Here is a 27,962-nt window from a genome sequence, read left to right on the forward strand (position 1 = left end):
ATACAGCATAAAGTCGGTTTTATGCTTGTTAAAGTTTTATTATTGACCGACTACCACATAAACCTAAATAACAAGCTCATATATGATCTTACCCTGGGTTTGAGCAGCGTACAGCCAACAATGTCACACACCCTACTCAAATCAGAGAGAGAGAGACAGTGAGAGAGTGAGACAGAGAAAGAGAGAGAACACACCCAAATGCCATTAATCCAATTCCAACCCATATATGGTGTTAAGAAATAGAGAAACAATTCAGTTTTTTTATTCATAAGTCTGTTAAGTTATAAATGTTTTCAATTACATATATATCTACTGTATGACTATAATGTACTAAATGCCATTTTGTGTGCATATGTGTGTGTGTGTGGACATTGTGTGTTTTTAATGTGGACATTGTTGCAATAGCAGAGATAGTAACGCAGAAGGCTGGAGGATTCCCAAAAGCCCGGTCATGTTTCAGGCTGATTACTGCGAACTAACAACATTTATACAAGTGGCTCGCCGCAGACAGCTCTCACTGTCTCCCACACACAGACACACAAACCCACTCACAAACATTAAAGTCCACATCCAAGTCTGTGTTTGTAGTCATTTAGGCGAAGAAAACCAATGGCTCCTGCCTAAGTGGGTAGACAGAGTAACTACAGTGTGTAGGGTTGCACCATAACATCTCATACTGTACATAATCTAATCATGATTATTTCTGCTCAAGATGAGAAAACACTATTTCTGTTACCACAATTATTCAACCAAATCAGACACAAAGATTCCTCAAGTGAGGGTGTACTACACATTGCAATTAGAATTGCATAATTTTATCATTTTAAACTAAAACAGCTACGGATTTCATATTGTACATTATAAACCCTCTCAGTCTAAATAAGACGTTCCTTAGGTACACTAATTTAAGGACTAAAGGCAAAAAATAAAAATTATTACCAGTCAAAAGTTTGGAGACTCTAAATTGAAAAAAAAAAATACATATATAGACATTTTGCTTATGGTTGAATTTTTTTCTCCGATTTAGACTGGATGAGGTTTACATGGTGCATTGAGGTAATGTCATTATTGCTTCATATACAGTGTAATTACCTTTTTAGATATATACATTCTGTCCGAATTCTGTCAACAGAAATGAAAAACGAGTTGTTCTGTAATGCGCTCACTGTCCTTGTCCCATGTGAAAGCAATGGTTCGGGGTGTGTGTGTGTGTGTGTGTGTGAATGTGTGCAGGACTTTAAAAATATCTCCTTATATAGTTTTGAGTGTAAGTCAGAATGTACCCTAGGAAGAAGGCCAGTTCACTCCCATTAAAACAAACACATTGACACAAACCAGCTATTCATCTGATATATTCAGGATAAGGACATTTACAGCCTACCTTAAAGGAAATAATGATGAAATTTTTTTGATGATTATTTAACTAAAAAGTAATAAATTTATACGTTTACACTAGCGAGTGACAGAGACAGGTGACGATTCATTAATTTTCTATATAATATATTGTACATGTATATTGTACTGAGTCACAATTTCAGCAACAGTGGCAAGCTACAAAGAAAACGTGCGACAAGCGCAACTTTTGAATTGAGATTTAGTTCCTATTTACTGTTTGATGCACAAAAATGGAAGAAAAACTTACAACCATGGTTTCCTGTCATATATGACCTCTCATTAAATGTGTACAGAGACGTTATAAATAAAAATAGAGCTTGGAAGGAAGTAACAGTGATCATACAGTTAGCTTGCTTTGCTAATCTGTCAACAAAGCTAGTATAAAGTGAAGTTAACATAAATTTTCATTATTTTATTATGTAATTTGTGTTTAACTACAGGGTGTCCCAAAAGTCTCCATTCATAGGAGGAATTAACACCCTGTAGTTAGCTTTAAACGCTATACATAGCTACTACTGTTTCTCATCAGAGCTAAGAAAAACATACAGTGCACGCCCACAAGTGACGGAAGTAGCGCTCGCTACATGGCTGCAAGATACACACCCTAAACTTGTCACTCGCTAGTGTGAACGTAGAATAAGAAACCATAAATATATTTCATCAAAACAATGTAGAAATGTTTATATTTACTTTTTAATCTTTAATCTTAATCTTGGTTAAACTTTATAATCTCACTTTTAACTTCTAAAAGACTTTGTAAAATAGCATAATTAGTCCATATTCACAGATTTAAGTGGATAAAAAATTATTCTGGTTGTCCAAGATGGCCACCCCAGAACATTCCAGTGTTCAGTTACTTGGTGAAGTTTTGTTCATGTTTATACATTGTATAAAATTCTGCTGTGTCATAAACTCCATCAGCAAATCTGAGGGAAATGGTTTGAGACAGAAAAGAGAGATAGACTTCCAAACAGACCTTTTACAATGGGGTTAGGTTAGACCCAATGACTTCATGGGATGGCAGTCAATCCACATTTATAGAAAATGACATAATGTGACTTCCCCTTTCTGTGTAAAAGGCACACGCAACATTTGTTTGTCATGTAGCAAGCCACAAAAACTTTATAGCTAACATTACATAAGGTACAGCTTATGAAGTATGCTAGCTTTATGCATTCAATATAATTAGCTAATGGTAGCTAATAAAGCACTGAAGAATCCAGTGTTATGCCTCCAAATAATGAATATCGTTCACGTAAAACAAACGTCTGACAAATATTTACCTGTTGCTTGTTATGGCTTTGGCAAAGTTTGCTTCTGTGTTAGCTAACTAAACTTTTCAGTTAGGTAGCTAATCTGTGTTAGCTAGCTAAATGTGCTTGTTCATGGCTTGTTATAGATCTTGACAGTTCTTGCAGTTGAAATGAACTTTTCCCAGACATGTTTTGATTCTGCTATTATTCAAGCTAATACAGTAACTAAGGGAGATGTACCAAGTTGTTTAGTTTTGCATCATATAACATTGGTAACTGCACAGACAATAATAATAATAATAATAATAATAGCTCCATCTATGAGCTCCAGCGCAAAACTGAAGAGGCAAACATGTCCTGGCTGATCGTCTACCTTTGAGACAAGGTGAACGTTGTATTAATTTCTTCTTTTTTTGGCTTAAATATTACTTTCATTTATACTCATATACACATATACATATATATAATATATGTATACATATATATTTCACATATACACATATCTGAATGTTTCTGGCACACTGCAGTGCTAGAGACAGATGTTCATTTATATGACGGCTTTCTCTGCACACTAAGTCCATTCACCATGGTTATAATAAAAATATTTAGATTGCTCGCTGCTATGGGTTAAGCTTTTTGCATCAAGAGACAGACAATGATGATTAGCAGTTGCTGAAAAGAGCACATGAGCTCAGGCTGACGTTAGTGCAGATGAATGCAGGGAGACATCTGAACAGCATTAGTGACATTTTTTCGTAACTGGATCTCACGCTTTATCTAAACAGCAGCCTACTCGACCACACCAAATGCCCAATACTGTAGTTTTATTGCTTTGTGGTTTCCATTAGATGTTGCATTACAAGCAGCTGATTATTCTTCCTCAGGGTGCATATGAATTTAAAGGGGAACTACGCCAATGTGTCTATCATGAACGTCTGAGTAGGAAACAAAATTGTGCCATCAGATTTCTGAAAATTCTGAAAAGAATATTTTGACTAATTTCAGTTCCAGTTTGAGTTCTGAAGAAATTGAGATGTTTACTGCAAGATATTTACCACGAGAGAATTTACTGCAAGAGAATCTTTGTTAAAATGAGCGAAACTTGCAGAACATTCAACAAAGAATGAACAACAAAATACTTTTTTCACAGAAAGATGTTTGTGTTGCCATTAGTGTATATAATGAGTATCGATAATGCAATGGGTAGTGAGGCATTTTCTAATTTAATTTCCTCAATTAATAAAAAGGAATTAATAAACTATTTCAAAATTGCACTCATTTTATTTATTTTTTACATTTATTTTTATTTTACTTATTCATTTTTCTTAATTGGATTATTGATTGACTGACCTTGGGCTTTTATACATAAATACCATGTTAAAATATTTTTAAAACATTAATAGTTTGGTTACTTTTAAATCTAGATATAAAAAAAAACAATCTTAATACTTGTTCGTACAAGTAATACATTATAGATGTTTAATAAAATTCTAAACACACATATATGTAAAAATCCTCTATTTTTTAAATGTTTAATAAAATTCTAAATTCATGCTAATTCCATAAGCATTTTCTAAATTTCTAAAGATTTAGCTAAAATTCTGACAGCAACTTCTGAAATTTCAAAAGTATCTTATAAGAGATTCCACACAGAACAACAGTTATACAACCATGAAGAAATAAAATATCAAGCCGAACTTCGCTGTGATTTTTCTGGAAACTTGAGTGTAAAGAGTTAAATGATAGCTTGAGTATGTACATGAGTCAAACAGCACTCTCTGTCTGCTGCAGGTGAATTGAATGTGACTCTGTGTTAACCAGACACATCTATTACAAAAATATGCTATTCAAAAGAACGAAAAACTGAGCAACATGAAAATACAAATAAAGAACATGACATCCTACTGCATTATCCACAGTAGCTATGCGACAACAAACACGCAGCAACTCAATATTATTCAATTATTCATTCATCTTTAGTAACCAGATCGCTTGACTAACTTCAGCTCATTTTTCTTGCCCACACCCACATCCGAAACCATTTTGCTCGCACACACGATGTCAGGGAGCTCTATGAAGCTTTACGGTCAAATTTCATATGCTGAGTTATTTGGAAAGTATTTTTAATACTCGCTGCACAAACTCAGAGCTCAAGATCGAGCCGGGGACCCTGGAGCTGTGGGCCAGCAATGTTACCCATCATACTGCCCTTATTTCACATTTAAAACCACATTTATTTAACTGTTTATTAAAATCTAAAAGTTTTTCCACCTTTAAGCTACAGCTAGCTCTAGCTACAGCTTATAAAAAAAACATGTTCTTAAATTTTCTTAAATATTCTTACATTTTTTTAAGATTCTACATGCATCATTAAAAACTAAACACACTATAAATATCTTAATGCATTTTCTTAGAAAATTTGCAGATTAAATACACAATTGATAATATGTCGTGTATATGGTTTTATATTTAATATTTTATACTTGCTATATGTTGTCAAAATATTGTAATCAGTGGGATAAATCTTGAATAAATGAGAATTGAGGTGTTGTTGGAATGTAGTAGCAGACCTAAGATGGTAACAGCGACGCCTGGATAATATAGAACAGATAAAACTTGCAATCCAAGACCCAGTCAGCAGTGATGATTGGTTCTCGACTGATCTCAGAGCAGCTTTAGACTGGTAGCTATGCTATCAAACCGTCACTTCTTTTTGAGAGATATGCAACACTGATCTGACATACAGTAGCTATAATACAAAAGCTTCAGTTTATGTAAGAACATATGATGTAAATGTGAGTGTTCATGTGGCAGTTTGTAAAATGCAAACAACTCGTAACATTGCTAGCCAAATCAGCTAATCGAGAAAAATGGACTTCGATAACGAAAGAGAAGGAACTGTAAACCAAAATATTTAACTCGATCAAATTAAACAGTCTAACTTGAGTGTAGTAGAGAAGAGCTGGCACAATTGCAGCATGCATGTTTCCTCTAAATACACACATGCAACTCCAACTTCATTACATGAATTCACAAGTTCTTCATTTCTCACTGTCTGTTTGAAAAAACAGCTAGATTCATCCACTCATACTGCTATTTGTGGAGAAAAAATGAAACAATTTCTGCCATATAGAAACCAATTATGTTTCTAATATTGTTTTCCTTTCATGTTCAAAAAATGAGTCTCAGACTGTTAAGAGCAGTGAAACTTGACAGCATTCAGACAGAAAAGACACACACACACACACACACACACACTAATATCTGCACTAATATAAATGTATGTAATGTATGTGTATGTGTTAGTATTTCCAACTGTAGTGTTTATATTATATATATTACACAATGAGATGGATTTTAAAGCTTTAGAGTTCCTGGAGGCACATTTATCAAAAAATACTTTAAACTTTTATCAAAACTGCAGAAGGTAAATAACACATCTTTATACCACAAAGAAAAACTATCCAAAAGAGATGCATGCATAAACAAATGAAATTTGGTTTCATTCTCCAAATAATGTCCAAAATAATGCAACATGGACACATTGTCCAAAAAGTGGGGGGCAGATTCATCTACAAAAGGAGCACAGTGGATCCTTATCAGGGAACATGTTTTTAAAATAAAGATTGAAAGAGTTGTCAGAAGCTTAGTGGTGGTGACGTTGAAGTCATACGAACGTGGTGTAGCTCGTTTATAGCCTAACTTTGGCTTTTTACTTCTGCTGATTGTATTTAGGCTTCAAAATTCAAAAAGTTGTGTCCATTTGTGAAGATTATCTTGATGAACAAAGTGTGTAGGAATCATAAACTTGTGAGAGAGCTTATTTTCTGCAATAATCCAAAAGTCGATGGTAAAAAAACAAACCCTTTTGGCTTTTTGTCAAGGGAACTAGGGTTGGTCTACAGAACTATGTCATCCCTGTAGCACTCTATGTGGACCTCACTAAAAATACTGACCCTGAATTGAAATAAAATAGAAAATAATAAATGGGCAGGGTTTGCTGTCATTGATTTTGTCTGTCGTGTGTCTTGGTTCCCCCTTAGTTTTCCCCATGAGTGCAAAAATGGGCGGATTTTAGTCACACACACACACACACACACACACACAACAGAGAGAGAGAGAGAGAGAGAGCTTTAATAACCCTGTGTGGTTTACTGCACTGACAGCAGCTGTGCCTGACTCTCAACTCAGGATCATTTTAACATTTCTTCTTCACCCTGCTTGAAATCTTTACCAGAAAAAAAGAGCCATCATGGGAAAAGTGGAAGGTGGAATGAAATGTGTGAAATACCTGCTCTTCATATTCAACTTCATATTCTGGGTGAGTGATGCTTGAGTGCCTGTTGATGAAATGTTGAATGAATCAAAGAAATAATTGTTTCATGTTTGAGCTGCATGCAGTGAATTGATGGCTGATGGTCTCTACCAAAAAAGAAAGGAAAACACCCCTTTCTTTCCATTTTCCCCCCTTTGCCTGCCTGCGTCTCAGTGTGTGTTTATCCCGTCGGCCATGGAAAGGTAAATCAGATTTTCCATTAAGGGAACAAAACGCCCCTTTTTCCTCTTTGGAAAAGGATGATTTCACAAAGAGCTCCCTATTCCACATATAGTGCACTACACAGGCTACACAAGCTCTTCATTTCACCCTGTGTGTATATACTGTGCATACACATTATATATATATATATGTGTGTGTGTGTGTGTGTGTATATATATATATATATATATATATACACACACATGCATATATATATATATATATATATATATATATATGGTGTGTGTGTGTGTGTGTGTTTTTGCAACACATTTGGGTTTGAGATCAAAAGATGACTATGAAACAGTGGATTTCCTGATATTTACATCTAAATGTGTTAAACAACTTAGAACATGGCACCTTTTGTTTGAACCCTCCCATCTTTCAAGTGATCAAAAATATTGGAACATGTGACTGACAGGTGTTTCTTGTTGCCATACCACATTGTTGCCATTGTTTCTTGTTTCTTGGCATAGCCAATACAACAATTTGGAACGTCTTGAAAAAAAAAAGAAAGACACCACTGGTATGCTAACAACCAGTCATCAAAAAGGTCGTCCAAGAAAACAGCAGCAGTTGATGAGAGAAACATTGTGAAGGCCATGAAGAAATAACAAAAACAGCAGTTAGTGACATCACCAACAACCGCCACAGGGCAGGGGTGAAGGTGTCACAATCCATTGTTTGAAGAAGACTTCAAGAGCAGAAATATAGATACCACAAGATGTAAACCACTCATCAGCGGTAAGAATCGGAAGGCCAGATTGGAATTTACAAAGAAATACAGACATAAGCAACAGAAGTTCTGGAACTAAGATTAACCTCTACCAAAGTAATGGAGGCCAAATAGGCCAAAGTGTGGAGAAAGAAAGGATCTGCTCATGAGTCAAAACATACGAGCTCAAGCATGGTGGAGGTAGTGTCATGGCTTGGGCTTGCATGGCTGCTTGTGGAATGGGCTCACTAATCTTTACTGATGATATAACTCATGATGGTAGCAGCAGAATGAGTTCAGAAGTCTACAGAAACATTCTATCTGACAGATTACAGAGAAATGCATCCAATCTAATTGAGAGGAGCTTCATCATACAGCAAGACAGTGACTCGAAACACACTGCCAACCCAACAGAGGACTTCATCAGGGGGAAAAAGTGGAAGGTTTTAGACTGGCCAAGTCATTCACCAGACCTTTAACCCAATTGAGCAGCATTTCACCTCCTGAAAAGGAGACTGAAGGGAAAAAAAACCCTAACAAACAACAACTGAAAGAAGCTTTGGTTCAAGCCTGGAAAAGCAGCACAAAAGAAGAATGCAACGGTTGATGGTGATGTCTGTGGGTCTCCAGCTTGATGCAGTTATTGCAAACAAGGGATATGCAACCAAATATTACATGTTATTTACTTTAATTTACTTTCAGGCTATCTGTTCCAATACTTTTGCTCACCTAGAAATTGGGTGTTCTGCCACCAAGTGTGCCAGGTTCTAAGTTGTTTAACGCATCTAGATGTAAATATCAGGAAATGATCTCAAACCCAAATGTCTTCAGTGTAGAGCCAAAACAAAAGAATTGGGCTTGCGGTTCCAAGTATATAATATCCTGTAAATAAATGTAAGGAATGTTTGTGTACAACAATGTAAATGTAACAGGATTTCGATCACTCAAATACACAAGCACACAACAAATATTTATCTTCTAGCTTTTATGTAGTGCACCTGCCTTTATTAAAGCGTCATTCACAGGCCTTAAATATGCATATTGAGCTCTTTTAGTGGAAAAAATGTTCAATTTTTCCATCTTTCATTTCCTTCCTCACATGAACTTGATGGATTTGCACATGTTGGGTTTCACACAGTTTTCACATGTAGTGAGTGACTTTTATTATCAAATGTGATTTTTCATGATACATTTCTTTTTTATTATGCACCTAATGTTCACATGATGTCACATCATGTTGCGTTTCCTTGAATTATATTACAGGCTGTAACATGATGAAATGCACCTTCACATGTTTAGCGTATCACATGTGAAATGTACATGTTTTTTTTTTCCCTGTTAGGGATTCTAATTCTTTTTATCATTTCCTAAATAGATCAAATTTATTGAGATTAAACTGTATATAAACTGCAGGGGGCGGAAATGTTGTACCACATGCACCATATGATTGATCAGAGGAATCGTTTGAGCCAATCATTTGGATTAGTCACTTTACTGTGTTATACCTAATTTGCATAAAGTTGGGAAAATCTCAAACCTCATGTTGTTTGCCGCTCTTGCTGAAATCATGACTCCGTGTTGCACGTGTACATAGAAAACGAATGGTCACCTTTGACTTTGTTGCTCGCCAGTGTAAACACACCTTTAGTATGTTGAAAGAATGTTCAGAATGTTGTGATGAGCAGATTGTGATTCAGTGTCCTGCAATGAGCACAGGACAGGCTTTATGATTACAGCAGAAGTTCTTAGGTTCAGTATCCAGGTGAGACTGTCCACTGAAGCAAAGCTTTGGGAAGTGTACATCTTTAGGATGTCCATGTGGGAAGGTCTACAGCAGCAGAAAATGAGTGCAGGAAGCTCCAAGCTGAAGCAGTATCAGGATGAATCAGGCACATCTGGAGGGCAAGGAGTATGTCGGGATCAGGCGCTGGAATCACATCAGGCAGCATTAATTCATGATAAATTCTTACAGTACACTTTTCTGACAGTACCATATGTACATCATTATTAAGTAACCATGATGATCATTGATGATCATGATCATTACTGAGTAACCATGAGGAACTCCATGGTTACTCACAGCTGACTAGTCGCTTGCTGTTGTTCCTTCATGTTCCTTTTAAAATTGCGTATTTTCAGTTTATACTGTAGTGCTGTTGAATTCTTAAATCTGACTAGTCAGAAGGCGTCGATAGGTTTATATATTAATGCACACGTTCTAATACGTTACTGTTTCTATAGTAACACAGACACATATAATCGTTGATATTGTGAAGTTTTCTGTAAAGATAGGTTTTTTACATTAATGTAAGGAGTCTCCAGTGTCAGCACTTTGTAACTGTCAGTAAGTTTTCCAACATAGAAAAGTCTTCAGGAGTAAAGAAGGCTTTACATTTTCCAGTTTCTTTGTAACATTAAAACTCTTCCAGAAGTGCTGTTATAGGAAAATTATAGGAAAACAGATTGCATTACTTTCCTTTAACAGAACACCGCCCCAAATTTTTTATTCCTTACATATTTTTTGAAGCGGTTTGGAACTGGACTCTGTTACAGATAATAACGTAGATAATTTTATGCTTTATGTAATGACGCACTCATTTGAATGTTACATTTTTAAAATGTCTCACCGCTCTCTGCTTTCTTTCAGTGTTAAGCTTGACAGGGAATTATGGGTAATAAACACGTTCCCTCACACACTAAGAATAACACTGTATGAACACTCAGAGATAATAATTTTAACTTTGCTTACATATGTTGATCTCTAATCTCATGGCTTGTTCTTTCAGCATGTGAGTGCAGCTGTCAAAATCACACACACACACACACACACACACACACGCGCACACACTGCTGAGAGGCTTGTTGTCTGTTGTCAGGTGTTAGTGAAAGGTAACATAAACACTCTAAAATACACAAAAATGTTTTTTAAAAAAATTAAATATATATATATAATTATTATTATTATTATTACCATTATTAACAATATGTGTGTTGTAACAATGCTAATGGGTATTACACAGTAACAGAGATATTTGATCTGCAATCAATATCTCTCCGTGCTCAGGCTGTAATTGATGATCCACACCCATCCATTATTACCCAGAATTCCCTTGCGATCAATTCCAGACCCATAAACATCACGCTGCCACTCCCAGTAAACCAGACAAAGGGTACTTAAGGGAGGGAGGATACTAAGCACTCTGTGCTGTTCTGTCCTGTTGCAGTAAAGTCATCTCTTTCAGTTTTATAGCGGTGCGATTGTTAATACCATAGCAGGTGTGTGTGTGTGTGTGTGTGCAGGTGGGAGTAGAAATTACAGATGGAAGAAACAGTGCACAGTAATATCAGCTTATTGCTTCACATTTACAGACGCCAGACATTTTATTAGGAACACTTTTATATGAGCTGAACATCAGCTTATACCACAGCACTGTTGAATTCTCAATTCTGATTGGTCAGAAGGTTCATTTTCTATAACAGCAGCTCTGACAGTAGAGAAGCTTTAGTTCAAAGGATAGGTTTATATTAATGCGCTCGTTCTAATATGGATTTAAAAACGCGTAATCTTCGACATGGTGACGTTTTTTTTTTCTGTAAGGAGATGTTTATGTAACATTTATGGAAGGAGTCTCCAGTGTCAGCACTTCGTAATAGAGGACTTTATGGTTTACGCCACAAAAGCATTCAGGACAGAGGGTTTTATGTTCTCTGGAGCATGACAAGCTGCATGTTTTTTTTATTATTAACTTAAAGACAGAGAAATTAAGAGAGGCGGGTGAGGGAAGGACTGACGTTAACGTACGACGTGTTGTTCTGTAATAATTAATAAATTGTAATATTTGGCAGATAGCTGTGGTGTAACAGGAATAAAACACATCAGACATGCTGGTATTCGAAATTAATAAATCTTGCAGTGGTACATCACATTGATTATTTTCTTATAACAGCGTACCAACAACACCAAGTGTTTTATTCCTCACTTAATCTACATTATATGGCCAAAAGTATGTGGACACCTGACCATCACATTCACATGTGTTTGTTGAACATCCCATTCCAGATTTATCCCCCTTTGCTGTTATATTAACCTCCACTCTTCTGAAAAGGCTCTCCACTAGAATTTTTGGCATGGCTGTGGAGATTTGTGATCACAAGGGTATTAGTGAGGTCAGGCGCTGATGTCAGGTGAGGAGATTTGGGATGTAGTCGGTGTGCCAGTTCATCCCGAAGGTGTTCAGTGGGGTTGAGGTCAGGACTCTGTGCAGGACGCTCGAGTTCTTCCACAGCAACCTTCACACACCATGTCTTCATGGAGCTCGCTTTGTGCACAGGGGCGTTGTCATGCTGAAACAGGTTCGGGCCTCTTAGTTCCAGTGAAGGGAAATTGTAATGCTACAGAATACAGAGTCATTCTGTACAATTGTGTGCTTCAAACTTTGTGGTAAAAGTTTCCGGAAGAACCACATAAGGCTGTGGTGGTCAGGTGTCCACATACCTTTGACCATGTAGTGTAACTGAAAGTACATTTTACAAATGATCGACATTACGAAGTATTAAACTGCACAGATCTGTTGTATGTTTTTTTCTGTTCTTGTGCAATTAAATCTGTATTAAAAACATTCTACATGACAGATACATGTTGAGTTAACATACACCAAAACACATCAAAGAAATCCAGATGTAGCCAAGAGAGGATTGTGAAAAGCAAAACCAAGAGTGGCTGGTTAAACATAGCCACGAAAGACACGGAGGTTCAGTGTGAACTGAGCTGAACCTTTTTTTTCCCATACAACATATACAGAAATGGACATAAATACACACAGAAATTTCCTTACGTGTGTGTTATTTTAAGTGTTTCTGTTAAAGATGGCGTGATATCATGTTTTCTTTTCTGATACCGATACTGAAACTGAAATCAGCCAATATCGATGCTCATCCGATATTTCTTTTAACTGAAGCACTTAGAAAATACAGGGAAAAAAATACATAGCTAAAAACACAATGCGCACAAAACTGCAACTTTCACACAAAAATCACTTACACTGCAGATTTAATAAAGTATAAATATAATAAAAATCCTAATATCCTAACATAGAAAAATTACAGTCAGCACTCTTTATATGTAAACATTTCCAGGTCCAAAGAACCAAACCCAGTTCCAAACTTATCCACTTGTTAGAGGAACGGATCAAATTCATCATTTTTTTCTCCAATATCCAAACCATCCAGATGCTACAGATTATAAATCACGCATGCAAATTTTTACATTTCTGCTCAGAAAGGATTTTAAAAAACTAATTCTAGATTTATGAGAGAAAATGCAGCTCATAAAGCATGACATTAGAAGTTCCACTCTGAGCACACACACACACACACACACACACACATGTGCACATTTGCCTTAACTGTGTGTTCTGATCCCACTGTTTCCTCTAATATGCTCTGTGGAGACTAGAGGCCTCATAAATCCTTAATAATGCTGTTATTCTCTCTCTGTGTGTGTGTGTGTGTTTGCATGTATTTAGCTCTTTGTGTGGACAAAAAAAGGATCAAATGTCCTGACAATGATAGGAGAGTGTCAAATGTCTTCACAATCAATCGGTCCTTACAAAATATATTCATTGTTTTTATAGCTTTTATTTAAAAAAAAAAAAAAAAACAGAAAGATACAAAAAATAATTCATTTTTTGGTTATTTTAGGGTTAGAGAAGTATTATAATTAATGATTATAATCTAATGAAACTTTATAATTAATTAAAATAACCCTCGTCTATGGAAGGTCCTCAGAAAGATAGAAAAATGAGTGTAACTCGGGTTTGTTTTCTGCGGAGAGAAACAAAGGGTGTGTCCCAATGACTTGTCTGTTAAACCCCTCAGCTTCTTAAATTTAGCTTTTATTTTATTATCTAAGATTTTAGTATTTTTGTTTATTTTAGGCTCCGTCCTAAATGCTTTAACGCACAAGTCGACTCACAAGACTGTTTGCTACTAGAATGTTTTTGTAGCCAAAGCACTTCACAGTTAATTTCTTTCACACAGAAAGAGCTTCCACTGCAAATATAATAAATATAATAAAGCATAAAGTATAATCAAATCAGTCCTAGTAAAAGAAAAAGCAGTCAGGATTATTTATATCTGTAAACATATCCAGGTCCAAAAATAAATTTCTTTTCCAAATTCAATTCCGAACTTTGCCATTTGTTACAGGATCTGATATCTGATATGTTTCACACTGAGAATATATTTAACAAATATAACATTTAACATTCAGATGAGTGTGTAATGAAATAAAGTGTTAACTTCGCTATAGTATGTGTAACATACTGTAGTGTTAGAGGTCGTGTGTTTAGCGTCACTGTGTCCTTCAGTTGAGCGTGCTGATTTACATAAAAGTCTCATAAACCTTTCCATAAAAAAAAAAAAAAAAAAAGATCTTATTCAAATTGGAATTATTTGCATGAAAACTAGCCCCGCCCCCTTTCTCACCTGTTTGCCCATAGCTGACTTTTGACAAAAGCCATCTAACAAACCACCTATAGTTCAATCTGCGATTTTCCCCTTTTATTTATAAGTAATAAAATTACACATTGAAAAAATATTAGAAAAATGGAAAGTTTTTTTTTCTTTTTGAAAACAACATTATATGCTCAGTGTCTTTCGAATGAATTAAATTAAAATTGTAATAAAGCCGCTATTACTCACAAACACACCTATGCACATAGTTTTTTTAATCCAAATTTTTCTCCTTTTACTTTTAATGTGAAAAATGTCACATAAAAATATTTTTATTAATGGAAATGTTTTTTTTTTCTTTCAGAAAAACAACATTATACACTCAACATTAAATTAACATTTTAATACCCAACGCCTCTACTTATAAATGTACATAATAATAATAATAATAATAATAATAATAATAATAATAATAAATAGCTTTTTATTTTTTATTTTATTTCCCAAAGCCACTGTACAGATACATCATAGAACATAAAAGTGTGCAATAATAATAAAAAAGTAATAACATTTTAGTGAATTAATAGCATTAAAAAATAGAAGAATAAAAAGGAACGTGCATATTAATATAACTATGAGTTATATGAGAATAAACTAACACGATAGAGACAGGTGCATGTAGTTTATTAAGCTTTCTCCATTTTGACGAGTTTGCTTGTTTCTGTGAGCTGTGAGTGAGAAATCATTTTTATTAAATGGTGTGTGTCATATTAATGCTAAGAAGTAAGCTAGGCGATATGATATAATAACAATATTGTGATCAATTATATCACAATACACTTTTCTTTTAATACGTTTAATTACAGTGTCTGTAAGCTGCTGATTTGTGTTGCGTATTCTTTTGTAAAATGATAACATTTACAGATTTTGGTGTTTTTTTTAAAAATTATTATAAATAATTTTTTTTTAATATAAGTCAAAATACATTTATTTTTGTAGCCATTATATAAATCATCAAACAGTTTGTTTCTGTTTTTTTTTTTTTTTGTGAACCCTATATATTGTGATAAATATCATGCATCATACAAATATCTTTGAGAATTGTGATATGATACTTTTTTTCACGTCACACACCCTGACTATATATTAACACATAGTGTGAAAGAGTTTAAGTTTAATCTGCTTTGGATTTGTAAGGCTCTGATGAAATTAATATTTAGTTTTTAATTCATGTTTTAGATGGTGATCATAGATATATATATATATATATATATAAAAAAAAACAGTAGACATCTGAGAATATACAAATACCCAAATACACGAAAGGAAAAAATGATAAAGCATGCAAGGGCACCAAAACAGGAAGGGGAGAAATGAGAAACTGTGAAACGCGTGGTTTAAAGCTGCAGTAGAAATGATTTTTCCACTGTTTTATTTGGGCATATGGTGTAGTCTGTTAAAATACTTAATTAGAGTTCAGTTAGACTGCAAAAATAAATTTTACAATGCGGCTTGAAATATATAAGGGGTGTGTGTTTGTGTGTGTGTGTGTGTGTGATTTTATTTATATTTATTGCACATGATACTTGAAAATATCATCACTACACCTCTTAGGCGTTCTGCAGGAAGAAGGCAGCATATTTGGCAGAGGCTGTCCTTCCTGGATATCGTCTCGTCTGTCTCCTTTAGAAGACAGAATAGAGGCAGTGTTGAAGAAAATATGCCATAACATCCCATAATATCCCAGAATTCTGTTCTGTGGAAGTTTATAATACAGAGCGGACATGTTTTACATTTTTTAAATGCAGTGGTATGAAATGTAATATCAGCACAGTTAGTGCAAACGGAAAAGCAAACATGGAAAATCCATCAGCAACATGAAATTCTCAATAAACATGAGCGTAAAAGCCAGCACAAGATTCAACACACACACACACACACACACACACACAGTGGTTTTACACGGAAAAATCTGGAGCTCTCATTTAAGATTATTGCATTTTCACAAGAGGAGAGATTTATTATTTCTCTATTTGACTCCAAAATGAAACTCCAGAGAGAGAGAGAGAGCATAAGAGACAGGATGAGAAAGTACAGAGACAGTACATGATGAAGATGATGATAAAGTACAGACACAGTACATGATGATGATGATGAGAAAGTATAGAGACAGTACACGATGATGATGATGATGATGATGATGAGAAAGTACAGACACAGTACATGATGATGATGATGAGAAAGTATAGAGACAGTACACGATGATGATGATGATGATGATGATGATGAGAAAGTACAGACACAGGCATGACGATGATGATGATGATGAGAAAGTACAGACACAGGCATGATGATGATGATGATGATGATGAGAAAGTATAGAGACAGTACATGATGATGATGATGATGATGAGAAAGTATAGAGACAGTACATGATGATGATGATGATGAGAAAGTACAGACACAGGCATGATGATGATGATGATGATGAGAAAGTATAGAGACAGTACATGATGATGATGATGATGATGATGAGAAAGTATAGAGACAGTACATGATGATGATGATGAGAAAGTATAGAGACAGTACATGATGATGATGATGATGATGATGAGAAAGTATAGAGACAGTACATGATGATGATGATGAGAAAGTATAGAGACAGTACATGATGATGATGATGATGATGAGAAAGTTTAGAGACAGTACATGATGATGATGATGATGATGATGATAAAGTATAGAGACAGTACATGATGATGATGATGATGATAAAGTATAGAGACAGTACATGATGATGATGATGATGATGAGAAAGTATAGAGACAGTACATGATGATGATGATGATGATGATGAGAAAGTATAGAGACAGTACATGATGATGATGATGATGATGAGAAAGTATAGAGACAGTACATGATGATGATGATGGTGAGAAAGTATAGAGTCAGTACATGATGATGATGATGATGATGATGAGAAAGTATAGAGACAGTACATGATGATGATGATGATGATGAGAAAGTATAGAGACAGTACATGATGATGATGATGATGATGATGAGAAAGTATAGAGACAGTACATGATGATGATGATGATGAGAAAGTATAGAGACAGTACATGATGATGATGATGATGAGAAAGTATAGAGTCAGTACATGATGATGATGATGATGATGATGAGAAAGTATAGAGACAGTACATGATGATGATGATGATGATGAGAAAGTTTAGAGACAGTACATGATGATGATGATGCATCATGGTGATAGTGATTAAGGAGATTCATGACAATACAATCATCAGTAATAATGATGGTGAAGATGATGATGATTAAGGATGATGATGATGATGATGATGTTGGTGCTGATACTAATGATGATGATGCTGCTGATGATGCCGGGGGTGATGTTGAGGATGATGATGATGACGATTATGATTAAGGATGATGATGTTGATGTTGTTGGCAATGATACTAATGATGGTGATGATGATGCTGGTGATAATGCTGGTGGTGATGATGATGATGATGCATCATGGTGATAGTGATGATTAAGGAGGCTGATGACAATACTGGTGCAGTAATGATGATGATGATTAAGGATGATGATGCTGATGATGCTGGTGGTGATAGGATGATGATGATGATGTCTCTCTGTCTACACCCCCCTTGTCCTTTCCTCACCCTCTCTCTCCCTCTCTCTCTCTCTCTCTCTCTCTCTCTCTGTAGTTACTGGGTTCTCTGGTGTTGGCTGTTGGTTTGTGGTTGCGGTTGGAAAAAGACACAGTGTCTCTCCTGGACAGTGACACAGCACCGGACACCTTCTTCATTGGTGAGTGTGAGTGTGTGAAGGTGTGTGTCTGTGTGTGTGTGTGTGTATTCATCAATAACAAACTGTTTTCATTTCAAGAGAACTCTCAAATGATCGCATGGTTAAACGGTTAGCCACCTGTTCTGGTATATCACCTAGGATAACTATTGTGGCTTTAGTAGCATTTAGTGTAGTACACTATTATGCAGTTTGGGACGTAGCCACACAAACGACATAAGCATTATAGGGGCTGCAAAACACACACAGCTAGTTAATGGTATGTAATAGTAAACAGTATGCGCTATAGACTACCAACTATTTAGTGCAGTAGTAGGCGGTTTGGGACGCAGCCCATGTCTATATGAGTTGTAAAAGCCATTAGCTGATAAAAAATTGACTTGAAAAAAATATCTCAGTGTAGTACACTATCATTGGTCCTGAGGCTTTAGTGTGGTAGTTTGGGGCGCAGGCAGGGAGCTATAAGCTCAGCTCGCTAACACTGTTTGCTGAGAAGAACGTACCACAGCTGGCATACTATTCTCTCACAATACTTTATGTTTAAGTATGAATTATGTGGATTAGGATACAGCCCATGACTGTATAAAAACAGGAAATGGTGGTTTTAGTTTCCAGTAAATACAGCAACGTGAGAAACAGACACCTGTGTGAGACTGAACTTTACAGTACGCACAGTTTTAGTGTCTTTAAATAGCACGTGAAATGACACTTTAAATAATGAGTGTAAATAATAATGAGAAATGTTATGTGTAAATACTAACAATGTGTTATAGTAATAACTGTATGTGAATCTGTAAGAGTGTGTAAAAGTGTGTGATAGTGTGTGTGTGGTTTCATTACCCTGCACCCTGAGCTTGCAATGACTGAATGTGAAACACACACACACACACACACACACACAGGGGTGTAACACAATGCCATATTTGTATCTGCATCAGTTAAGTGCTCAAAATATTTGTATCTGTTTTCATATTCGGATTTAAACAAGAAGTGGGCGTGGTCTATAACTGACATTTTGTTTTTGTTTGTTTTGTTTGTTGGATCTCTATCACTATATCCTGAAAACACTGGAAAACAGATGGAAAAAAACAGCGCAGCTGGAAAAATAAGTCATTTTTCATTCACAAATTATAACAATTTTATTAGATTTTTATTTATTTATTTTTATTATATAACTTCAAATTCAAATGTTGTGTGGAACTTTCTGGAAGGCTTTCTGTCTTCTATATAATGTGACTGAGTAAGCAAGAGAAACTACGTTTCAAAGCAGCGATGCCTTTCCCAAATAAAAAAATTGTTAGTTACGGTCAACAGTAATCGCCGTCTGATAATATTTAATTATTTACTTCAGCTTTTACTTTAGGTTTGTTTACAGAAAGATCAGAAATGTTCACTCTGACTGCTTCTGGGATCCTTTAAGAACTATTTCATTGTAATTCTTGTATAATTTTTTTAAAGAAGATTTTCCTTTAGCCACAAATTCACACACAATATTTGGTGTGAGTTAATAAAAACACGATGTGCGTTATTTTTTGGAAAAAGGATGTGTTAAACAAAGTAAGTGTTCAACAACATTGCTTCCAAACTTTTGTCCTGTAGTGAACAGAAGAAAGGGCTCAGTAGTGCGGTTAGCTGGAGGACCAGCAAGTGCACGGCGTAATTATGGCGTGTGTGTGTGAAGGTGGTGAAGGTGCGATCATGGGGAGAGTGGAACACACACTCACTGTGTCATCATCACATCTCTCATCCATTACACTGTCTGAAATAGTCTTATAGACAAATTCAACATGGTGGATGTGAACACACTAGCTTGAGTGTGTGTGTGTGTGTGTGTGTGTGTGTGTGTGTAGGACACTAATGGACCGTTTTTCAGCAGTGATGTCATCATTTCACAGTAAACGTCCTCCTACAGTCCAGACACATAAATAACACACACCTACAGTACATTTGGTTATATTTGACTGTAGTGTCTCATTTCAGCCTACATGTGTCTGTGTGCGTGTGTGTGTGTGTGTGAGAGAGAGAGAGAGAGAGAGAGAGAGAGAGAGAGTGTGTCTCCATCCTGGTGCCTCGCTCTTTTGTTTTTTTGAAAAAGGGTGGCAGTTTGTAGGGCAGGGATTTGGTCGCCATGGAAACAGGAGAGAAAAACAGTTGTGGGTGGAGTTTGTGGATGTGGGTGGAGTCAGAGATGTGGCAGAGTTTTAGGGAGGAATGGGAGGAGTTTGAACAGGTACATCTGACCTACAGGGAAAAGTGATACCACAGCCCAGATGTCTTTCCTACTCCCTACACTCCCTATTCCCTACACTGGAGAATCATGCACACTATGTAGCACACTAATCCAGGGAACAGAATGAGGAAGCGTTGGTTGATTTGGTTCATGACATGTTTTGTGCATCACATAAACACCATCCTATAAGCCACACACCCTATTCACTATGTAGAGCATATAAACACAATAATGAGTCTACAGTGGATGTGTCCCAAATCACACCCTCTTTACTGTATAGAGCACATTTATGGACATGTCTCAAACCACACACCCTATTCACTACATAGAGTGCATAAACATCACAATGAGTCTGCAGTGATTATGTCCCAAATCACACACCACAAGATAAGCCTTTAAATGCCACAGTGCATTATAGGTATTTTCTACAGACTAGAATGCATTGTTTACATGATTTATTCATTTTCATAATATTTACACAACTAATAATGAGAAAGTGGTCTCTCTCACTCTCTCTCCTTCCTCCTCTCTCCCTGCATCTGTGATGAAGGTAATGAGATGAGTGAAAGGTCAGATGAGGTTAATTACATTATCTATCAGTGCTGCATGATGTCATCACCCTCGAACAGAAGCTCATGTTTCAGTGGAAAGCTGCTCTTACAAACAGTCATCTTACACTGCCCTCTTCTGGTCAAAGTCTGCAATTACAAGCTGCATCCAAGAGCTGTTTTTTTTTTTTTTCCTCAGCTCATCTTATTATTAAAGATTGTATTATTCAGCAGTCCAGTGTCTGGGAGAATTCCTTACATGAAAGTGAAATCTTTCTGAATCTCCTGTTTGCTTCATTTATTCAGACTCCTGCGCTGTCTTTGTACCAAACATGAGTGTCCTATTAAACACATCTGATGGAAATGTGATGCTGAAACACCAGCTGAACTCACTGATCAGACCCATTTTAGAAGTCAGCGTGGGTGCTGTTTAATACTGTAATGAGCACGCTTTACCCTACTCAAGCAGCACAGTAGGAGTTAGTGCAGTAGGCTACACTCATTAGGTTAGCTTTCACCTAGGAGACTTGCTAGGTTTCTCAGATGAATCTACTGATCAGTAAGAGCACACTGTTGTATTAGTGAAGGATGATTAAACTTTTTGGACTTTTGAGTATACTGAGTCTGTGATTCAGCTGGTGAATGTAAGCGGCCTGGTCTCGTTCTGTTGTGCAGGAGTGTACATCCTGATCGCAGCAGGGGGTTTGGTGATGCTGGTCGGGTTTTTCGGATGCTGTGGTGCTGTTCGAGAGTCTCAGTGTCTCCTTGGCTCGGTGAGTCGTTGTTTCTTTGTCCTGAACTTATATTTCTGTCCATTTTCTTTCTTCTTCTTATCCTGTCCTGCTCTTTTGGTACCTTACCTTAACTTTCTTAACTTCTTTAATTTCTTTTTATCGTCCCATCTGTTCATTTAATACCTTCTCAATACCTTGCCTTCCTTCCCTCCCTCCTTCATTTTTATTTAATTCTCTTTCCTACCTTCCTAATCTTAAACTTTCCTTCACTTTCCCTCCTTCCTCTCCTTTGTTCCATTTCCTGCTCCTCCTTTCCCTTTTCCCTAGAAATACACTTCTGTTCTTTATCAAAACAGCTATTAATCACATGTAAAAGGTGCAAAAATACTCTGTGGTGCCTTTTTTCTAGAAATAAATGCCTAAAATTTAAATACTTAAAATTTCATCAGCCCATCTGAAACACAGAAACACTGTTTTGTTACAGATTTACAGTTAAGTTAAATGTATCTAATGTATATAATTTGCATTGTAGTGTAAGTTTATCGTTATATTGCATTGTGCGGTTGTATTTAATTGGTAAATCGTGTACTTGATTAACACACGTACGTGTTTCTGTGTAACTGCAGTTCTTCGCCTGCCTCCTGATCATTTTCGCAGCTGAAGTTGCGGCTGGTGTGTTTGGATTCCTGAATAAAGAAACGGTAAAACTATATACACAAATATATTCGACTTCAAGTCAATTCATTCATTAGCGTGGATTCATTTTCCTCTTGCTTTCGTTCCCTCAGATCATTGAGGACATTCAGACATTTTATAAAGAATCTGCTAAAGACAGTAACGGCACGGCGATTCTCACCAGCTACCATCGAGTCGTAAGTGTCACACTGTTTCTGTACGTGTGTGTGTGTGATTTTTTCATTGTTTTTTATGTTTTTGTTCTATACTTCTTGCAGCTGAATTGTTGCGGCACTGCAGATACACAAAAAACTCAGTGTCCCGACCGCTCACCTGACACCAAGGTAACTGACTCTACTCTTATTATTAAACACAATGACTCGTTCAGTTTGAGGTATCAGACTCATAGCTGACTCAGGGCTTTGACTCTTCGAAACATTTTGGAAATTTCAGTTGAGATCTCAGCATCCCAATTCCCAACTGTCATAGCTTCAGTTCCTCTTCTTTTAGTTCTCATCAGAATCCGAATCATTTTATTCGCCATATACATTTACATTAGGACTTTCTCTTGGTGTTTGGTCACAACATGCTACATTCAGCACACACATCTCAGACAACACAACACAATTACCATCCTAATATATAAATATTGCACCTGATATACAAATATTGCACCTTAATTGAAAATTACAGGCTCAGTTGTATTATACATTACAGTGGAAGTAGAAATAAATTAAATAGAATGAAACAATTGTTATATATAATAATAATCAGTGTGAAATCATTTGTCGTTTGTTTTACATTTCACGTGCCTGGTCTTGTACTAGCTTTGTTGACAGACTAGCAAAGCAAGCTAAATGGACTAGCAACATACGCTCACCAGAGACACCAATCATCTCTACTACTACCATCCAAGCTTTATTGGAAGCTTCCATGACGACGGTTAACAGTTTTCCGTCCATTTTTGTAAATCTAGCAGTAAATGGAATGAGTTATGTTGCAAGTGGGGAATTGAGGAAATGTCGGATTGGCCCTGGGAATCATTTGAGCCAGTTGTTTGGATTTGTCACTTTACTGCATCATACGTAATTTGCATAGAATCAGATTTCACTTTGTTGCTTGCTGTCGTCACAGAGATCGCAGCTCTGTGTCACACACGTACGCAGAAAATGACCAGTCGTCTGCCGTATGCTAGCGTGAATGCAGCGTTAGAAACAGGATTGAGAGACTGAGCCCTCACGTGGTGAGGACACGAATCGCAGAGTTTAAGTGTGATGGTGATTTAGCGCTCGTAAGGGGTTTATATGCTGATACAAGTTCTTTAGAGATTTACTAGCTATACATGTCATTGTTTTTATTTCCGCAGAATTGTGAAGTAGCCATTGAAGAGTTTTTCAACAGTAAACTCTTTATCATCGGATACGTGGGCATCGGAATCGCCGGAGTCATGGTGAGAACGTTTGAAGGAACAGTTTGGCCAAAAATTAAATGTACACAATATTCCCCAAGTGTACTCCATCAATCAAGACATTTCTTTACTTTTTTGCTGGAGCTACAAGATTAGTTTTGCTAACAAGTAACAAAAACATAGCTATGTACTTGCTTAGAAAAGCAACAACAGTTTTTATTGTTATTATGACCCGTTTCTGTCTGATCTCCGCAGATTATCGGGATGATCTTCAGCATGGTGCTGTGCTGCGCAATCCGGAACAGCCGTGAGGTCATCTAACTTTATGACTTTTTGACCTTTAACTTCTGCGCCAATTTTTTACAGACACAACAAGAGCTTCGAGATCAACAAAAATCTCATTTTCCATCATTCAGAAAATCCAGTCAGAAGCTAATGGAAGGATTTCTTACTTTAAAACTTTTTTAGTTAGATTGGATTTATTAATATTTTTCACTTTACCTGCTGGATAGGTGTCGTAAATATTCCGTTTGTGAAGCTGTTTTAAGGAATTTAATTTAATTTATGTTTTTCTGTCTATGTTTAAATCTACTGGAGGCTGTTGAGGTGTGTAATTTAATGTCTGGAGTCTCTGGGGTCACATGACCGAGGGAGATTAGACCAGTGATATCCAGTATGTGATAGCGAGCGTAAATAATATGTGAAGTCGCGTTTAACGGTGCGAGTGCATTACCACAGGAAGGATGTTTAAGAGGCATTTGTAGTGAACATGCTGTGTGGTTTGGGACACGTCCACAGTAGACTGATGATGTTAATCTAGAATTAGTGCTTGACAGCTGGTAGATAAATAATCCTTGGTAGTGCACTCAGTCTTTGGGACCTGATTAACACCATATCTGTCAATTTGTATTGCATTTTCAACGTTTGCTCATATCCATGTCGCATACATAGTCGCTGCCTTTCAGAGGACAGATTTGTACATATTGTTGAGATTTATACCCCATTTTCGTAATGTGTGTGATGGTGAATATCTGTGACGTGCTGTTGTTCTGTGTAGAAGCTAGTCATTGTCATTTTAAGTGATGTATACAATCAATTAAGGTGCCTTGCTCTTTTATATGACTTATATAACATGAGATCTTCAACCCGGCCAGTTCATATAATACAGATGCAGCTTTCTGTGTTCCGGTCCTGTTTTTAACACACACTTGTCCACTTCCACTTGGTTGAGGCCATTCCATGACCTTACCAGATTGAGGAAATGTGTTGTGTAAGTTTTAGACGAAGGATCAAGTTGACCAACGTTCACATTAGCATGTGAGAAATTGTTCGTGTCACTTGTAGTTTCTCACTGAACGTAGGGTAAGACTTACTTCAGGAAAACAATTTACTCAGAAGCCATTTCCCCTTTTTCAAAATGGAGAACAAAACTGTAGTAAACTGGAGCACAAAAAAACTCCACTTCCTAAACTGCTTTACTTTTCTTCTGAGTAACTAATTAACATACCAGCTAGCTAGCTAGCATGCCAGTGTAGAAAAGTATTCCATCAGCTGTTATAGTTTCTGTGGTGTTTGGTGTGGATAGTGAATAAGGTGTGTGACTAACACAGATGATGAACGGAGATAGTGAGGGGAAGTCGACAAGTGTGCACTGGAAACAGGAATGAAACGCCTGATTAGTGAAAACACATTAAAAAAAAACCATGGACTGAATGAAGACCAGTAGTAATACTGAACGTTTCCATAAGTAGGTGTAGTTTACTAAATTCTCTTCTTGCAGACGTTTAGGCATGTGCTGATAATATACAGTATATATAACGCAGTACTCAACAAACGTGACACAGTTACCATTATTTTGGACACTTAGGTCATGATTGGACTCCCAGGATAAACTCTGTCCTATACGTATACAGTATATATAGTGTATATACAGTACTGTGCGAACGTCTTAGACACCCGAATTTTTTTAAATACAATTTTTGAAATTTTGTCTTAAATGTTTATTTTATGACTTCTGCATTATTGAGTCAATAAAAAATTGGATTCCAAACATTACTTTTCCAAAATGTAAATGTTAAAGGAAAATGTTTGTATGGCAGTAAAGAAAGCAACATATTACATAATTCACCACTTTTCAGCCAAAAATCATAATGAAGTCTGCTCAGTTTTATTTGTAAAAACAGAAACTGGTATGAGTGTCAGAGTATCCAGAGGAAGTGTGACAGGTCCTGCATGATGCTCAGAAAAACTTCTACCAGCTACTTTCGTTATAAAACTGCAAAAAGTGTAGCTGAGACGACTGATGCATTTTTAAACAGCAAAGGGTTGGTAGATATAATATTGACTTTGTTTAGTTTATTACTGGTTACTGCTTTTAACAGTGAATTTGTTTTATGTACAAATGTTAAATTTCATTAAACATTGCTTTATAGCTTTTCTTTGCACACACACACACATAACACACACACACACACATATATATATACAGACTTTTTTACAGTACTGTGTGTGTGTGTGTGTATATATATATATATATATATATATATATATATATATATATATATATATATATATATACACACATACATACAGTACTGTGCAAAAGTCTTAGGCACATGCAAAGACATACAAAGAAAATAATTAAATGAAATGTTTCTACATTTAAAAAAATATTTGGTGTGATGATCCTTTGCTTTAAAAAAAATAGTAGTTTCAGGTACAATCAGTGCAGTTTTATAAGGAAATGAGCTGTAAGTGTTACTGAGCATCTTGCAGAACCAGTCACAGTTCTTCTGGAGGCTTTGACTGTCAACTCGCTTCTTATTTTTGCAGCGAAACCCAGCAGCCTTCATTATGTTTTTTTGTCTGAAAAGTGTCTCTTATGTAATCTGCTGCTTTCTTTACTGACATACAAACATTTTTCTGTAACATTTAATTTTGTGCTGGAAAAATAATGTTTGGAAATCTAAAAAGTTTTTGTACTGAATCAATAATGTAGAAGTCATAAAATAAAAATCCATAACAAAGTTTGTACTAAAAAAAATAGGGTGTGTAAGACTTTCTGCACAGTATATATATATTTCCCATCTATGCTTTTGCACACGGCTACAAAATTGCCAAATATGTGCAATATATACTGGATACAAAGCTTAAAAGTAAGTGGTGCAACACTACCAGATGTAAAATGAAACGTAAATTTAAATTTAGCTCAAAACATTATTTAATCGAATCTCTGTTAATGTGTCCGTGGATTTGTTTGTGTCCGAGCTAAAGGTGAGCGTGATGATGTATAATGAAGCTGAATCTCAAATGATACACAGCTGAGATACACATTAACATCATGGTGTTGCGGAAACAATTTAAAAAGGATCAAATTTAATATCAGCACATGCCTAAAGCTGATTAACAACAGAACCATAACGTAAACAGGGAACCTGAGTGTTGGTTTGAGACGTGTGTGTGTGTGAGTGTGTGTGTGTGTGTGAGAGCTGGCTCATCTCTTCACGGCTGCTCAGAATGTAGGAAATGCATGTGCAGTATGTTGTATGTAACGTTGCATGGCTTTCCATAGCAGCTTAGGTAAAACCTTGTGTGTTGTAATTATTTTTTTTAACAAGCTTGTTTTTCGTACTGTAAACAACACAGCATTGCCGCTGTTGGTTGTTTTTGTTGTTGTTTTTTTGGTATTGAAAAGTGTAATTTATTTATTGGCTGATGAGTTCAAACAGCAGTTAGGCTTCTCAGGATAGCAGACTGACATAAAAGAACAAATAAACTTTTCTGAGGTTTTACCTTCTTGTGTTGTTTTGTGTCTTCTGTTATTACAGTAAAACCTTCAACTTCAAATCATTTTTAGATTTCAAATGTAAACGGCATTCGGAGGTGCCAACATCTACGGCTTAGGTGTAGCATCTACGACTTTTGAAACCCAGCAGAAAAAGGCAGTTCACTGAAGGGGAAAGGACGCAGAATGTTAAAAAAGAAAAACACCAATTTTCGGTTACGTTTGCTTTGTGCAACCAACTTTAGCTAGGTGAACTTTAACATGTGAATTTGTAAGCAAGCCAGTCGCAAACAAAAGAGTGAGTATTTTGCTTTTCAATAAACAGGTTGATCAGTATCAGTATCATCATTTACTATTTTCTTTCAGTATGCATCTTATAGGGCCTACTTCATAACATT

General features: G+C 36.0%; 1 protein-coding gene across 1 annotated transcript; it reads left to right on the forward strand.

The window, feature by feature from the left end:
- The first annotated feature begins 6,757 nt into the window (after positions 1-6,757).
- tspan2b (tetraspanin 2b) lies at positions 6,758-27,571 on the forward strand. Its single transcript, XM_026944899.3, has 8 exons — positions 6,758-6,969; positions 18,086-18,188; positions 21,639-21,736; positions 22,324-22,398; positions 22,486-22,569; positions 22,651-22,716; positions 23,739-23,822; positions 24,036-27,571. Exons 1-8 carry the CDS (start codon positions 6,901-6,903, stop codon positions 24,099-24,101), a joined length of 645 nt encoding a protein of 214 aa, XP_026800700.1. The 5' UTR covers positions 6,758-6,900; the 3' UTR covers positions 24,102-27,571.
- Positions 27,572-27,962: the final 391 nt, after the last annotated feature.

This window comes from Pangasianodon hypophthalmus, chromosome 16 (genome assembly GCF_027358585.1).
Source record: "Pangasianodon hypophthalmus isolate fPanHyp1 chromosome 16, fPanHyp1.pri, whole genome shotgun sequence".
In the NCBI taxonomy this organism is placed as follows: Eukaryota; Metazoa; Chordata; class Actinopteri; order Siluriformes; family Pangasiidae; genus Pangasianodon; species Pangasianodon hypophthalmus.

What these genes read in the sequence shown, in the direction of transcription:
- tspan2b (XM_026944899.3), top strand. Translation starts at nt 6,901, where the DNA reads ATGGGAAAAGTGGAAGGTGGAATGAAATGTGTGAAATACCTGCTCTTC. An exon ending in TATTCAACTTCATATTCTGG is followed by an intron (nt 6,970 to 18,085) that starts GTGAGTGATGCT and finishes CTCTCTCTGTAG; the next exon opens with TTACTGGGTTCTCTGGTGTT. An exon ending in CTCAGTGTCTCCTTGGCTCG is followed by an intron (nt 21,737 to 22,323) that starts GTGAGTCGTTGT and finishes GTGTAACTGCAG; the next exon opens with TTCTTCGCCTGCCTCCTGAT.